Consider the following 17,560-nt stretch of genomic DNA (forward strand, 5'->3'; position numbering starts at 1 on the left):
TTCCTTTTCTGAGAGTTGAATGAGGGATGGGTACAGGTTTCCCCTGCTATCTGAAAGTAGAGCGTTACTATGAAAATTTTCGTAAGCTGAAATGGCGTAAACAAAGAAGCAATTACCTTAGGACACATCTTGCTAATGGATGCACAAAATATCTGGATAAATCCAGGTAAAGCACAGCTGCTTAGACCCAGTTCAAAGCTGTGGCGGTTTGGTTCTGAGATGCTGAGTGCAGTGCCTGGGGAAGGAGTTGGGTGGGTGCCACTCAGTGCTCAGTGCTCTGTAACCGCTGGCTGCAAAATAAATGCTGAGCGCTATTTTCACTTTTCACCTTTTTTTTGGGGTAAAAGCAGAAAGAAATTCAACTCTTTGGATTTCTTTCAGTTAGCAACAACAGGTACCAATGTAGGTCTTTGGTAAAAGTGAAATGGCTTAAGGCAAGCTTTTGAACAGTGGGGCATATTTGTACTTTTATTTAAAAATAAATAAAGTAAATATCTTTAAAAGAAGAGTGCTGCCCACGCCCTCTTGGTAGATTCCCCAGACTGTGGGACATGTAGCCTATTAGCTGAAGCGTGGAGTTTCTGCTTCACGGGCTTATGTCCGTTCGCTTTCACATGCTTATGTTCTTTCTGCCTCTTACACTAGCTGTGGCCTTATGACCCTCAGAAGTGTCTGTGGCTCTGAGTTCAAATCTGATTTTAATCTTTAGACGTGATTTTCTTTGGTTTAGAGCAGACCCAACTCTGAGAAGGGAAGGGTTGTTAACCCCGACACGACCATCCCTGCAATACACTTGAGATGAGGCACTTGTGTGTATGAGGCTCTTCTGAAACTTGAACTCTTGACGCTGGGGGGTGACGTGATGGTTTGCCAATCCCAGAAACTTCCAGATCTTGAGATATTGGCTGGCTTGCTACACTTCTTGGCATCTGGGAAACTGATGGCCCAGTTGCATTGGGTTGTAGGCTGTACTTATCGAGAGGGTCAAAGAATGTCTCTGGGTTAAACAATGAAAAAAAACCTCAATGCAATAGAAATATAGCCTCCTTATAAAAAACCTTTTGCAAGAAGTGCTGCCTGGCAGCAGGAGAAAACTAGAGGTCGACTGGTTTCCAGTCCTTTTTTGTCAGACCCCTTGGGGCCAGCACTTCCTCTAAGGAAGTCAAGCCTGGTGGGGAGAAGAGGATAAGACGGCCACATTCTTCCCTTCATGAAGAGGAAGAGTCGTGGTTAATTAAGCCAGTGATTAGCGGCCTCCTCTGAGTTTGTGCAGATCTCTGCAGGCCCCTCATATTGTCAGTGAACTCTGGGATCGGCGATGGCTGCCCTGGCTGAAGGGCCGGTTCGAGTTCGTCTGTCCACTTGAGTAGGCTCCGGACGCCGTCATCCTACTAAGCTCCAGGAGAAGGTGCTCCCCAGATGAGAACTGAGCCCAGGAGTCCCGTGAGCACGGGTCATCCCTTATGTGGTCCCCGCTGCATCTCTCTCCGGGCAGCACCCAGTCCTCCTTGGACTTGCACTCCACAGGGCTCGAGCTCTTTGGGGTGCTGGCTCTGAAGCTCTGTTCTGGGGCAGGTGGCCCTGGACGGTGGGTGGGCTGGGCCTCTCCAGGGACAGTGGCAGGCCTCTGTCGGCTTCTCCAACTCTGGATTTCCAGCTCTCTTTTGTCCATGGGGAGTTTGTCAATTTTCTGAGCTTTTAAGATCAGAGACTTCCCGTATGTCCCTTGGAGAGCCAGGAAAAAGTACCTGGTGGGAAATAATAGAATAAAGATATTTTCTGACTTCTGACTTCTTGAATTTCAGCATTGAAAGGGTCCTTAGAATCCAACTCCCTGCCCAGGGAAAGATCATCTTTTTTTTTTTCAAACAATGGTAATTTAATGTTAGTTATTATAAAGAAAAGGTTACCATGTATTGGCCTTTAATGACTGCATGAATCATGGGGTACTCCCTTGGGGAAGCCTTTTTTGACTGAACTTCCTTCTCATAAATGCTTGTACCACCTCTTAGTTCGTATGATGGCACTTTGAAAAGAATTTTTTTTAATTTTTCATTTATTTTTAACATATTTATTGGAGTATAATTGCTTTACAATGGTGTGTTAGTTTCTGCTGTATGACAAAGTGAATCAGCTATATTTTTACATATATCCCCATATCTCCTCCCTCTTGTGTCTCCCTCCCACCCTCCCTATCCCACCCCTCTTGGCGGACACAAAGTACCGAACTGACCTCCCTGTGCTATGTGGCAGTGTCCCACTAGCTATCTGTTTTACATTTGGTAGTGTATTTATGTCCATGCCACTCTCTCACTTCGTCCCAGCTTTCCCTTCCCCCTCCTCGTGTCCTCAAGTCCATTCTCTACGTCTGCGTCTTTATTCCTGTCCTGCCCCTAGGTTCTTCAGAACCTTTATTTTTTAGATTCCATATATATGTGTTAGCATACAGTATTTGTTTTTCTCTTTCTGACTGACTTTACTCTGTATGACAGACTCTAGGTCCATCCACCTCACTACAAATAACTCAATTTCGTTTCTTTTTATGGCTGAGTAATATTCCATTGTATATATGTGCCACATCTTCTTTATCCACTCATCTGTCGACGGACACTTAGGTTGCTTCCATGTCCTGGCTATTGTAAATAGAGCTGCAATGAACATTGTGGTACATGACTCTTTTTGAATTATGGTTTTCTCAGGGTATATGCCCAATAGTGAGATTGCTGGGTCGTATGGTAGTTCTATTTTTAGTTTTTTAAGGAAGCTCCATACTGTTCTCCATAGTGGCTGTATCAATTTACATTCCCACCAACAGTGCAAGAGGGTTCCCTTTTCTCCACACCCTCTCCAGCATTTATTCGGGAAAGATCATCTTTGCCACTCTCTTGACTGTTGGATCAAATCTATGCCTGTACACCTCTGGTACTGGGGAGTTCAACAACAAAATATAACAGCTAACATTTGTTAGGTACCAGGACTATTCTAAGTGCTTTACATATTATTAACTCATATTATTCTCCCCCAAATCCCATTCGGTTGGTACTTTTGTTTCCCGCTATGTACAGACATGGAAACTGAGGCACTGAGAGATTGAATGATTTGTCCAGAGCCACACAGTGGTCAAGCTGTGGTCAAGACCAAGTGCTCTGGATTCTGAGGCTTTTCTCTCATCTACCATGCATGAGGCAGTCCATTCTATTTCTGAGCTGTTCTAATTTAGACAAATTTACTTGCTTTGGAATGTCAACTCTTTGTGGGACTTAATAATTTTAAAGTAGTTTCCCAGTACGTTCTTTTCTTGAATCCACAGGCTATGCTAGCTTCACAGCATCAGTGTATTATCACTATTTTCCAGATGAAGATACTGAGGTCCCAAGTGATGAGATGGGTTTCCTAAGGTCTCCCGAGAAGTTGGTAGATCTCCCTGATGGTTAACTCAAGGTTCCTTTCCCCTGCCAAGCTTCCTGTAGCCTGTAGTGGACTCTGGAATCAGGGGTCTCTATATGTGCCTAGAATATTTTCCTGTTCCAAGTTTAGGTAAGAAGGTAACTAAAACTATGTGATCTATGGAGAAGCATATACCATCTTGTGATGCTGGGCAGCTCATACGCCCTCTCTGGGTGTCAGTTTATCTAAAACGTAATCCAGTTGGTCCAGAGGCCATCTAAGGTCTTTTCCAAAAATAATCCTTAAATGTTTTTTTTTTTTTTTATTTCTAAAGCCTTATAAGCAGAGAGGCTCCCATCCTTCTATTATGTCTAAAAGGTTCAGGATGATCTCAAAGTGAGCAGGGGTCTCTGAAGACCACAGTAGATCCTACGGAATCAGAAACTTTTCCCCATTCTTTCTCATCTCACCCAGGGAGGCAGTGCAGGTGGCCATACATATGTGTTTCAGGAAAGACTCAACTTCTTGCGGGAAACTGGAATTTTCTCAGTTTAAACATTCCCCCAAGCTACCAACTTCCCTCTCTGTCCATTTAGTGAACAAATACCTGTCAAGTTCCTACAATGGGCCAAGCCCCAAGGGATTATTAAGCTGGGAACCAGACTGACAGGAATCTTGCTGTCAGGAAGCACAGGAACAGAGTGAGTTAGAAGCCGAAGGAGCAGTGAGAGTGTCAAACACGTGATCTGGTGCAAGAGACCTTCCTTGAGGAGGAGACATTAAAGGTGAGGACTGAGGGACGCATAGGAGGAAGCCAGGCAAAGAGGGGGTGAGAACCAAATCCTGGGCTCAGTGGCTGCAGTGTGGAGAGTGAGGGAATAGGACACAGAGGGGTTGGCAGGGTCAGAGCAGGCAAGGACCATGGGGAATGTTTTGGGTTTTGTGCATTATTGTAAAGGCCTTGGGAAGGCCTTGGAAAGTTATGAACATGACACGATTACACTTTGACACAATGATAATGGATTAGAGTAAAACCCAATAGGAGACTATTGAAGTAATTCGGAATGAAAGTCTTACAACCTATCCATGGTGGTGGCTGTAGAAATGGAAATAGCAGATGGAAATGCCTACTGAGAAATAGGTTAGCAGATAAAATTGTCGGGTCTTGGTGATGGGCGAGGGAGGGGCATGTGGTGGTGGGTGGTATCAAGGGTAAGTCTCATGGGCCTGCCTTGATCCTAAGTGGGTCACAGTGGATGAAAGGAACTCGGGAAGAGAGCCAGGTTTCTGGGATGGTGGTGGTGACAGAAGGTAGATAGTGAATTAAATTATAGATGTCTCCCACTTTTCTCAGACGTAGCAGGCCCCGTGCTGGTGAGGTATAGGTAGCTAGAAAGATGTATCTGGGATTCCGGAGAAAGATCTGGGATGGGTGTTTATATTAGAGATTCATTTGTGAAAAATGATATTTAACTTCACAATAGTGGTTGCTATGTTTATGGAAAGAATTAAAGTGAGAAGACAGACAAAAGAACCTAGGACAAAGGCTTGACAATACAGCATGTCAAAGACATAAACCAGCAAAGGAAACAAAGAAGTAGGAGAAAAAGCAAGAGAGTTCTGTGTTACTGAAGCTAAATGAAGAGTGTCCAAGGGCTCTATTGTAGCGAATTACCATGATGCATTGTGTTTTAAAGTTTGTGTGTTAGTTATTTAAGAGATAAAACAAAAGAAACTTACTTTCTCTTAGTTTAAGAGAATCCATATAGTTCCTTTATACTGGTTGAAGTAATTAGACCGAGATAAGTGAGGTCACAGTTAGTGGCTAATTATCACAAGCTTGGTGAGTGAAATCAATCTTATTATAAGTACAGCTTACATCTTTAAGTGAACAAATAGAGTTTTCTATAGCAAACATTCTATCATGTAGACTTCTGTAACAAAAATTAATTGTTCTAAGGTTACAAGTCAACAGTCCTTGGAGCTATTAAAATAATCCTTTCTCTGTCAAAGGAAATCTCTTTGCCTTTCTTAGGCAACAGAATTAAACAGGAATTCAAGTTTATGATGATAATATAGAATAAGCAGAGATTTAACTTACACACTATGGTAACTGGCAAGAAAATATTTGCTGACTTTTCCCTAAGTTAAGTTGTCCCTCATTTGTTTAACAAGCTGTAATGTTGAGTGTTTGTCTTTTCCAAGAACGTTCATACTTTTCAACAACCCTCATCAAGCTGGTGGCCTCTGGCTCCACATGTGTCTTCTAGCCAAGGGTAGGACAAGAATCCTCCGCTGATGATTTGCTCTTTCCATACCCCAAATAAGACACAGAACAGAGGAGGTCAGTCCTTGGTCAGAGGTGATCATAACCGTGTTTAACCCCAAAAAGTGTGGACAAAAATATTTAACCCACATATTTGATGCCCTTTTCCAATGAGGGCAGGACCTTCATGGTCTCTCCCAGGCTCCGTCTCCCAAGGGGTTGGGCTGAGAAAGGGGGTGGGTGGGAAATAATGTCCTCTGAGGCTTGTGCTTAATTGCTTCCCACTCTTCAGTCCCAGGGCCCTCTTTTAATACTAGTTACTTTCACCTGTGTTACGATCAAACTTCCGTCTGAATTGTCCACTGGGTTGTAGACTTCTTGAGAGCAAGAGTTCTGTTTTATTCATCTTTCTGTTTCTTTAGCATCTTTTTCTCATTTATCTCTGAGGGCAGCCTACGTGACAAGAACTCTGCTAACTGTGGGTTATATAATGATAAGGAGATACCTTCCTTCCAGGAGTTAATGGTCAGACCAAGACAAACAGATAAAACAGATAATGTGGGCTAAAGGTAGTAATGACAGATAGACCCAGGTCATGGGAACACATGAGCGAGGGGGATCTGTTTCAGCCTGAGGGAGGGAGGTGAAGTCAGTCATGCAAGGGTTCTGGAATTGCTCATGCCTGAAATGATGTCAAAGGGTGAGGAGGTCTGGTAATGAAGGGCATTTTGAATAGAAGGGACAGCATGAACACAGGCAGGAAGGGGAGAGGGCAGGGAGCCTTTAGGGAAGTCCAAGAAGCTTGGTGATGTGCAGCCCAAAGTTTGAGCTTTGGGAGCAGGGGGCGAAGGCTGTAGAGGCCAGCAGGGGCCAAGCAGGGAGGCTGCGTCCACAGTGCATACTCAGCCGTTTGCTGAGTTCACAATAGTGTTTGTCATGTTGGTATCTTCAGCCTCTAAACCCTGCATCAGGTGTCAAGGTTCTGAGGTGGCTTAGGAAGAAGAAATGGAGCCCAAACTAGGTTAAGCAAGCTGCCAAACTTATTAAAGGAAGCAAAGCATGCTAATGGCTCTCTGCCTAATTTTGGATTAGAAAAAGTTCTACACAATGTTGCAATGGCTTCTTGACTGTGGCTTATAATGATAAAAGTAGCTGAATTTCAATGTTCAGAGCAGACGAGATCCTAAGGATGGAGAGAGGCTAAGTCTTGCCTCTGGGTACAGCATCATTAAGTTCACCGAATGCTCTGACTAGAGAGCGTGGGATGGAGAACAGAATACTGGCCTCCGAGTTGGGAGAACTCAGCTCCCACTGTGACTTGTGGTGGGCTGGAGGACACATTCTGGTGCCTTATAGGACTTAAGCTGTTCCATGAGCAAGTAGGACTACAACCACAGCTTTGCCTGATTTCTAGGTGAATTTGCAAAAGGCAAATGAGGAGCTAGATAGAAAAGCATGTGTCAAGAGTAAATTCTAAGGACACGCCAGGCGTTGTTGTTGCTGTTGCTATTTTTCGGGAAAAGGCGAATGTAGAGGATTTAGGCTGGAAATGTTAGAAGTAGTCCCTCTGCATGAATGATTTATTTGGCAAATACAGGGCGTGTGTGTGTTTTAACAAATTTGAGTAGTATTAAAAAGTTGGCTATTTCATGCAAAATTTGAATTTCTGGGAAAAATCTAAAGCTCTGAAATGCTAGTCTTGGTCTGTCCTTGTGGCAGTGATAGGCTGAAGCTTAGAAGTTCCTTCTCCTAATGTCTGTACTTCACCTGGTTTGCTGTTGTTGCTTACCTGTCCCTGTAGGCATTTGAGAGTGAGACTCCTGGGCTAAGGAATAAAGGACTATAGAGCTTTTCAGAATGATTCTTTTTACACAACAAAGTTTGTAGGGCAGGAGCGTAGGAATTAGTATTCTCATTTTATAGATGTTATAACAGAGGTTGTGCCAGATTTGGTGACTTTGCTGCTCTGTGGCTGAGCTGGGACCAGAGTCCGTGCTATTTGCCTCCAAGTTCATTATTCTTTCTGTCCTAGCTCCCTGTCTTTGAAACAATAGCCTCAAGCATCCCAGCTGGAGTCAAACTCCTGACTCTTGGGCTATGAAAATGGCTGACTGAGGGGAGAGTGGTAGTTCTAGGAAGAAAATAGCACCCCCTGTTCAAACCTTGGGAGAAGAGCCACGACCGGTGTGAGGAAGCAGACGAGGTAGAAAGTGGGGTCCGAGAGCTGGCCTTCCATCACCCTGTAGGGGTTGATGGGACTGTTGCAGATGACGCAGGTGGCGTTGTACACTAGGGATACCACAAAGTACATCAGGAAGCTGCCTGCGAGAACAAGCCCGTGGATGATGGTCTGTGGAAGGAAAGAAGTAAACACTGTTGAAGGGATAGCTTAGATTAGAGGGGAATGCAGTCAGGCTACTTTAACTTGTTTTAAACTTCTTTTTTTGGAAATGCCACATACCTATAAACAATTTTAAAAAGTGTACCATTTAATGGCTTATGATAAAGTAAACACCTATGTTGCTACCACCCAGAATTTGAACACACATACCCTGGAAACCCCTAAATCACCTTGACTTTGGTGATAATTTTCATGATATTCTTTAGTTTTACTACCTATGTTTCTCCCTTAATAGTCTGTTTTTAAAAGTTAATCGTATTTGGTGTGACTTTTGTCTTTTTTCCTCAGTATTATGTTTGTGTGATGAATTCATTTTTTCCACATGTGGCTGTCAGTTATTCATTTCCGAAGCAGTGCAGTCTTCTGTAGTCTGATCTCATTTTGCCCTGCCTGTTTTATGCTGCTTTCCTTCCAATTCTTGTCCTCTTTTAAACTACTGACAATTCCATATAATTTCATTTCCCCATCTACTAGTTTGAAAGTTATATATTTCATTTCCATTCCTTAGTGATTACTCAATAAATGCTAATAAGCAGTTTTAACTTACTGTGGTATAAAGTTTCTATGTTTCCCTCCTCCTGAATACATTAACTTTAGAATACATTAACTTTGTTTACCTCCCTCCTGATTCATATCTCATTGCTACTGTGTATTTAAATTCTATCATCTTTTTAAATCACATAAGTCATTATTACAGTTTAATATGGTCAATATTCGTTAAGATTTACTTACATGTTTGACACTTTCTATGCCTTCATTCCCTCTTGCATTTTGGACTTTCCATCTGAGCTTTCTTTCCTTATACTTTTTAAAAAAATTTTATATTAGAGTGTAGTTGATTAACAATGTGTTAGTTTCAGGTGTACAGCAAAGTGATTCAGTTATACATATACAAGTATCTCTTCTTTTTCAAATTCTTTTCCCATTTAGGTTACTACAGAATATTGAGCAGAGTTCCCTGTGCTATATACAGTAGGTCCTTGTTGGTTATCTATTTTAAATATAGTAGTGTGTACATGTCAATCTCAATCTCCCAATCTATCCCTCCCACCCTCCTTTCCCCCTGGTAACCATAAGTTTGTTCTCTAAGTCTGTGAGTGTTTCTGTTTTGTAAATAAGTTCATTTGTATCATTTTTAAAGATTCTGCATAGAAGTGATAGCATATGATATTCATCTTTCTCTGACTTACTTCACTTAGTATGATAATCTCCAGGTCCGTCCATGTTGTTGCAAATGGCATTATTTCATTCTTTTTAATGGCTGAGTAATATTCCATTGTATATATGTACCACATCTTCTTTATCCATTCCTCTGTCGATGGACATTTAGGGTGCTTCCATGTCTTGGCTATTGTAAACTGTGCTGCAATGAACATTGGGGTGTCTTTCCTTATACTTTAAATAGAGTTGACCTTTGGACAACATGGGTTTGAACTGTGCGGGTCCACTTACATGTGGATTTTTCTCAACAAATACTACAGTATTACCTGATCTGTGGTTGGTTGAATCCACAGATATGGAGGACTGATTATGGGACTTGAGCATCCACAGATTTTGGTATTTGCATTGGGTCCTGGAACCAATCCCCTGTGGATACTGAGGGATGGCTGTACATCCTTTAGAATTTCCTTTCGTGAAAGTCTGCTGGTGATGCATTCTCTGATCCATTATTTCATTCTCATTCTTAAAAGCTATTTTTGATCTTGTTGGGAAGTTTTTCTTTTAGTATATTTAAGCTAGCATTTCACTATCTTCTGGCTTCTGTTGTTGCTATTGAGAAGTTAGCAACTCTTTATCTGTTATTCCTTGGAAGGAAATCTCTTATAATGTGGCTGCTTTTATGATTTTTACTTCGTCTTCAGTGTTCTATAGTTTTCTTATAAGTGTGGATTTTAAAAAAATTTATCTTGCTTGGGTTTTGCTGATCTTCTTGAATTCATGGATTGATGTCTTTCATTACTTTTGCAAAATTCTCAAGTCACTATCTTTTCAAATATTGCCTCTGTCTCATTTTCTCCTCCTTTCCTTCTGAGACTCTAATCAAATGTATGTTAGATCTTTTAAGATACCACCATATCTTCTATATATCTCAATATCTGTTCCATAATTTTCATTATTTTACTTTTGTTTTATATCCTGGATAATTTGACCAGTTCACTAATTCTCCCCTCAGCTGTGCCTAATCTGCTGTTAATCCAGCCATTGAAACTTAAATTACAGTTATAGTATTTTTTAATTTCTAAATGTTTTATTTGGTCTTTTTTCACATCTTCTAGGTTTCTTTGCATGGTTTTCCAATTCTTGCAGATATTTTAAAGCTTAATCTTCTTTAAACATAGCAAACAAACCTTTTCTGATTTATATCTGATAATTCCAATACCTGAGATATTTGTTACTGATGTTTGTGCTTGTGATCCTCATTAATGAGTTCTTGTTTCATTTTAAGCTTCATTATTTTTTTGTGTGTTTTTGAAAATTTTATTTTTCTTACTAATTTGAGAGTTATTGAAATTTCTTAATGTGATCTGTTGTTATATAGTGCAAAAATCTTAAAGTCTACTGTTTATTATTATATATATTTGAATTGAAGTATAGTTGCAGTGATTCACTTTTATTTATATATATATATATATATATATATATATATATATATATATATATATATATATATATATATTCTTTTTCAGATTCTTTTCCCTTATAGGTTATTACAAAATATTGAGTATAGTTGCCTGTGCTATACAGTAGGTCCTTGTTGGTTATCTATTTTGTATATAGTTGTGTGTGTATGTTAATTCCCCACTTTATCCCTCCCCCTCCCCCACCCCCTTCCACTTTGGTAACCATAAGTTTGTTTTCTATGTCTGTGGGTCTATTTCTGTTTTGTAAATAAGTCCATTTGTATCTTTAAAAAAAATTATGATATAAGTGATATCATATATTTGTCTTTCTCTGTCTGGCTTACTTCACTTAGTATGATAATGAGCTTCCTTATTTTTGAATATGTGATGCTTCTCGGCCTTGGAAAATTAGTGGGGATACTTACTTTTAGGCTTAGGAAAACTTTCCCTGGAGAGGGTTTGTGTATTTTGTAATATCCTTGGGCACTGTCAGTTACTTTAAACTGAATTCATAGGTCAAAATTTGGCTCACCCAGGTGGTACAAAGAATCTGGGCTGCAAATCTGTGTGAGGCCAGCCCATGGTCCATTTCCCAGGATAAGTCCTTTTTACTGATTCTCCCTGGTCTCTTCAGCACAGTGGGAACAATCCCTACAGTCCCTGCTGGGGAGGGGAGTGCAGGTAGGTCCACTTCTGGGTATACCTTCTACTCTGAAGCTAGAGCCTTTGGGGTCCTAATTTAATGTGATCTCTCATTAGACTCCCACTTTAGCAGCCTGGGTTTTAATTTCTGAACTTTACGCTCAATGAAGTCTGCCAAAAAGTTCATTTTGGGCAGGGTTGCAAACGCTTTGAAGAAAACAGAGGCTTTGGCTCAGCTTGCTTCTCTACAAACCTACTTTCCCAGAGGCTTTGGTCTTTAACTATCCTGTCATCTTTTTCATACCGTTAGCATATGTATACATATATACGTGTGTGTATATATATATATATTATATGTGTGTATACATATATATATGTTTATATATGTATAAAAAATAAATAAATAAATAAATACACACACACACACACACACACACACACACACACACACACATTAATTTGTTTTCAGTGGAAGAGGTGGTTTGAATATCCTAGCCCCTGTTCCTGAAAAAGAAAGCAGTTGGCTAACTTTTTAAATCACTTTGGTGGGGACTGTGAAAGCTGACACAGCTATTAAAATTCATGTTAGATTTCTACCCAGGGAAGAAAGACATTCTCCCTCTGCTTCAAGCACTTTAAAAAGGGAAACACTTTTTTCATAATGATTCTAGTAGCTAACTAATTCCTTTCCCAAGAGCAACAGAAATCACCAGTAACTACCAGGATACCTGGTCTAGAGATGCATTAAGTGGATTAATAGTGCTGAATGGTGAGTGAAAGGAACAGGTTCTGTCTTTTAAAGCAGATGAATGCAGTGCTCTGAGAAAGAGGGCCAAACGACCAGTCATTACCCATTTAATATATTACATGTTGAGGCCTGATTATTTACAGGTCAATTTTGAAAGGTTAATAAGATACCTAATGGTTAAGAGGGTCATGGAGAGCAGAGATCCTCTTGGGAAATATCTTGTGCTGGTGTTAAAAAAAAAGTAATTAAATTATTGAGAAATATTTCAAGCACATAGTCAACAAATCTCATATACTTGACATCCAGCTTTATCAATTTTAACCTTATGCTATATAAAAGGGAGCAGAATATATCACCCCAAAGTAAGTCTCTGGCATAAGGATTATCTTGAGCTGGTTATTTTTAAGAAACAGCAGACAGAGGAGGAGCTCTGGAAACTGAAAAGAAGTTATCTTTTTGTAAGAGACATTTACAGTTAGTTATAAGGGAAATCTCCATTTGTAAGGGTGTCTCCCTCCCTGTACCTGGAAGAAAAGGACAATTCTACATTTCTAGGAAATCTTTATCAACTCCAATATCTGGCCTCCCCTAGCCTCAAAACTTCTTTTGTCTTTAGCTAGAGATGGTATTTAAGGTGGTAGCCAGGGCCATTTCAGAAAGTTACTCAGTTTCCTGGCCTCTCCCATGTGTATAGGAAGTATTTGTTAAACTTGTTTGTTTTTCTCCCATTAATCTGTCTTTTATTACAGGAGTATCTAAGCTGAGAACCTAGAAGGGTAGAGGGAAAATTTTTTCTTCTTCCTCTACACATATTTGCCTCAGATTTTATTAAAAGATTAAGCCTTACAGATACAATTCAAGCACCCATGTATCCCTTGCAAATGCCTTCTCGTTAATCTTGAAAATAAACTCAGTGTTCATCATTCTTCTGTGTATTTTATATATACATGTTTATGTATCCATGTCAATGGATGCGTTTTAATTTTATAAGTATCCCTCTGAATTATGCTTTGGACCTCTATTTTTGTTGATAAATGCCATTCTAATTTATTCATTTTAACTGTTCTAGTGTATGAATATGCCACTATTTATTTTCCTGTTAATGAACATTTAAGCTGTTTCCGATTTTTTTTTTTTGCTATTAAGAACAATGAAGAAACAAGCATTCTTGTACATGTCTATGTATATACATGTGCAAAAGGATGGCCCAGGGTGCATATTTAGAAGTGGAATTGTGTCATAGCATATAATGAGTACTTAAACTCCTCTAGCTATTTTCAAATTGCTCTCTAGAATGGTGGTATCAGTTTATAGTTTACCAACAGAATATGAAAGTTCCTTGGTTGGGCTTTATTATGTTTAACGTGCTACTGAGTTAGTGTGGCAATATTTTATTTAGAATTTTTTACATTTATATTCATTGAACAGATTGGTCTGTAATTTTGTTTTCTTGAACAATCCATGCTCATTTTCGTATCAATTAATTATTTTAGCCATGAACATTGAATTGCCTATATTTTCTATTTTTTTGAATCCATGAAACAATGGGTATGAGATAGGAATTATCTGTCCCTTATAAGTTTGGTCAAACTGACCTTTATAATCCTTTGGCTTGGTGTCTTTAGGAACAGGGCTACCAATTCAATTTCTGTAATAGTGATTGGTTTATTCATGTTTGCTGAATGATTTTGATTGTTTTGGTAAATTTTACATTTAAAGGAATTATTATTTTTATTATTATTTTTAAAAGGTCAAGTCTTGGGACTTCCCTGGTGATGCAGTGGTTGAGAATCTGCCTGCCAATAAAGGGGACACGGGTTCGAGCCCTGGTCTGGGAGGATACCGCATGCCACAGAGCAACTAAGCCCGTGAGCCACGGCTGCTGAGCCCAAGTGCCACAACTACTGAAGCCGGCACACCTAGAGCCTGTGCTCTGCAACAGGAGAGGCTGCCGCAATGAGAGGCCCGTGCACCGTGGTGAGGAGTGGCCCCTGCTCGCCGCAACTAGAGAAAGCCCACACGCAGCAGAAGACTCAATGCAGCCAAAAATAATTTTAAAAAGCCAAGTCTTTATTTTTATTTGGCTGCGTTGGGTCTTCGTTGCTGTGGGTGGGCTTCTCACTGCAGTGGCTTCTCTTGTTGCAGAGCACAGGCTTAGTTGCTCCGCAGCATGTGGGATCTTCCCGGACTTGAACCTGTGTCCCCTGCATTGGCAGGCGGATTCTTAACCACTGCACCACCAGGGAAGTCCCCATTTAAAGAAATTATTGACTTGCTTTAAATTTTCAGTAAAATATTTAAAAAATTGATTACATGGACCTTTGTGTAAGCAAGTTTCGCATCTGTAGATACGGAGGGCTGAATATTCTATGCCATTTTATCTAAAGGACTTGAGCATCCATGGGTTTTGGTATCCATGGAGGTCCTAGAACCAGTCCCCTGCAGGTACTAAGAGATGGCTGTACATTCATAATTGCAGTCTTTTTCATTCCTAGTAGTATTTTTGCGGTCTTCTCTTCCTGTCTTCCCCTGGATCAGTTTTGTCAGAGATGTGTTTTCATTAGGGTTTTGAAGAGCTCAGTTTTGGTCTTACTGATCTTTCCTATTGTTTCCTTGATTTTTCTCTCATCTTTTTCTTTAGGTTTACATGGTAACTTTTTTAAGTTCCTCGAGTTGAATTTTTTAACTTACCTCTTTTTCATCTTTTTGTTTTTCATAGTAAAAGCTTTAGGTGCATCCCACAAGTTTGCATATATAATATTTTTATAGTTGTTCAGCAGCAATAAGTATAATTTCCATCATGATTTACTCTTGACCTCATGAATTGCATATTTAGATGTGCTTTTTGAAGTATCCAGTCATGTTAGGCTTGTTTGGCTATATTTTTATTGCTTGTTTTTAATCTAAATGCATTGTTGTCAGAAAATACATTCTTTATGATAATGATTCTTTCAGAGTCCTTTGTGATTTAGAATTTGGTCTTCTTTTTCTTTAAATTTTTGGTATATGGTCCAGGTGTCTTTGAAAGGTGCATGTTTACTATTTGTGTAGAGCAGGATTTTATATATTAGCTCTAACTACATTAGGTCAAATGTGGTAATTTATTCAAAGCTTGATCTATGTCTGTTTCTGATAGAGTTCTATAAAAACCTCATACTAGAATTGTTAAGTTTTTCCATTTCTCTTTATATTCACTGTATGAAAAAAGTCCAATCTGATAATTTTTGCTTTTAATAGGCAAATTAAATCTATTTACATTTATTATGAGTACTGATATATTTGGCTTTATTTTGAACATATTTTTTATTTTTGCCATCATTTTCTTTGCTCTTACCTTTTCCTCTTCCCTACAGCCTGCAGAATTGACAGTTTCCTATATTCCTCTAATTTCTTTCCTCTCCTTTATGCTTAATCTTAAATTTTAGGAGATAATAAATGTTGACTTTTCTGGAACAATTTAAGTGTGTATTTCTATTTTCTTCCTATTCACAATGAAGTCTTCAGCATACGTTAATTACCTATTGAACAGCCCTTCCTGGCCATTATGTGTTTCTTGTAGTTTTAGCTTTTATGTTCTTGCATGTTTCTTTCTTCCTTTAGTGAGGGTCTGTGGGTGGTAGACCTTACAGAGTTTATCTGAAAATGTCATTTATTACTTAGTCTTAAGTGATAGTGTAACTGTTTGTTATTTTGCCTCAGGTCTTTCTTTGAAGATAATTACTCCATTGTTTTTTTGGTTTCTACTGTTTTTTTAACTGCTGTTAAATTTCAAGTAATTTGTGCATAGTCTCTGGCAGACTTTAAGATTGTCTCTGTCTTTCACACTGTACAGTTTTACTATGATATACCAGGCAATATACCCAGGTTTATTTTGATTAATCGTCATTCTCAGTGATGATCTCTTCAGATACTGCTTCTCTACTATTCTTTGCTTGTTCTTCTGTGACTCTGACTCCTATTATGTAGCTGCTGGAACCATTTATTCTAGCCACCATTCCTCTTGATTACATTTTCATATTTGTGTGGCATTCTGGATGGGTACCCAATACTACCTTCCAATTTGATAGTTTACTTTTAGCCAGTGCCCAGTCTAATTTCAATGACAAAAATTTTTGTATTTTCAAGAGTTCTAAATGTTTCCTTAGTTTGGCTCAGTTCCCAGTATTAAAGTTATGACTCTTGTCTGCCTTCCTCACAGCTTCTGATAAAACTAAGTGGTTTTTCTGGTGGTTCTGAAAGAAATTTATCCTGTACTTAAGCTTGGCTAGGCCTTTTCGTTTTCATCATTTTGGTCTATCTGTCATCAGCATGAATTGGAGCAAAGGGGTTTTCCAGATGGGAACTCCGTGATCTGGAAGCTCCCTTGGGTGGCTCGTATCAGCCACCGCCCAATGTCAGGGCCTGGCCTAACCTGTGATACTAGGGCGTGGGGAGGAAGTCCCACTGCAGAATGCTGGGAACACACTGAGCCTACTTGGGGAAGTCTTCTAAATGGTTAACACAAATGCTTTCAGAAAGAGCCATTTCAGCTTGGCTAAAGACAGATCTTTCTGTCAAGTGGTCTCCCTGCAGCAGTCAGTCTTACCTTCTCACACTATTAGCACAGAGGTTAAACGGTCAAGAGTCAGCTGGCCAGGGTTCAAACTTGCTTCTGTCTTGAACTACTTGGGGAAAGTTTCTTAACCTCTGTATATTCATTTCTATATCTATAAAATGGGAATTAAAAAAAATACCTAACACATGCGTATATTGCAAAAGGATTTCCACAGTAAGTTTAGTTAACATTCATCACTTTGCTATACAGTTGACTCTTGAACAACACAGGTTTGAACTGCACGGGTCCACTTATACACAGGTTTTTTTCACTAAATACATACAATAGTACTACACGATTGAAGCCATGGATGTGGAACTGCAGGTACGGAGGGCCAACGGTAAAGTTATGTGTGGATTTTCCCCTGCATGGAGGGTTGGCGCCCCTAAACCCCAAACTGTTCAAGTGTCGACTATATATGTATGTCAAGATATTATATTGTACAACTTAAACTTATACAGTGATGTATGTCAATCATATCTCAATAAAACAACAAAACGCTCCAAATCCCATCTAACACGAAGGGCTCTGGGAGGTTAAGTAAGATAATACATTAAATCATGTAGATATATACCTGGCATATAATTTTAAGGTCTTTGTTTTATAATTATCATTGACTAGTCGAATTTAATGAGAAAGATAGTGTTACCTTTTTAGATACTAAAATGTGATATTTGGACATGCTTGAGATATGCTTACATGGAGACAGTCTTCTAATCTTGTACCCCCAAGTTAAATGGGGAGCATACCTCCCTAACACAGCTTCAAGTACAATCAGTCTAATGTTTTCCTCGTCTCTCAAACACCCCTGAATTTTTTAATCAAAAATATGTATTTTGGCAACAAATTCTCTCATTGTTCTTTATGAATTAGTTTTTTCATCCTGGCTAGATGGTTACAA

At 39.4% G+C, this 17,560-nt stretch overlaps 1 protein-coding gene across 1 annotated transcript in view; it reads right to left on the reverse strand.

The window, feature by feature from the left end:
* Positions 1–1,288: 1,288 nt before the first annotated feature.
* ATP10B (ATPase phospholipid transporting 10B (putative)) overlaps positions 1,289–17,560 on the reverse strand; it is a 115,511-nt gene continuing 99,239 nt past the window's right edge. Inside the window, exons 21-22 of the mRNA XM_007171426.3 lie at positions 7,816–8,003; positions 1,289–1,748 (exon numbers count right to left, since the gene is read on the reverse strand). Of these exons, the coding sequence (XP_007171488.2) occupies positions 1,289–1,748; positions 7,816–8,003 (648 nt within the window). The remainder of the gene's footprint in view (positions 1,749–7,815; positions 8,004–17,560) is intronic.

The sequence above is a fragment of the Balaenoptera acutorostrata genome, chromosome 2, assembly GCF_949987535.1.
Source record: "Balaenoptera acutorostrata chromosome 2, mBalAcu1.1, whole genome shotgun sequence".
Taxonomy (NCBI): domain Eukaryota; kingdom Metazoa; phylum Chordata; class Mammalia; order Artiodactyla; family Balaenopteridae; genus Balaenoptera; species Balaenoptera acutorostrata.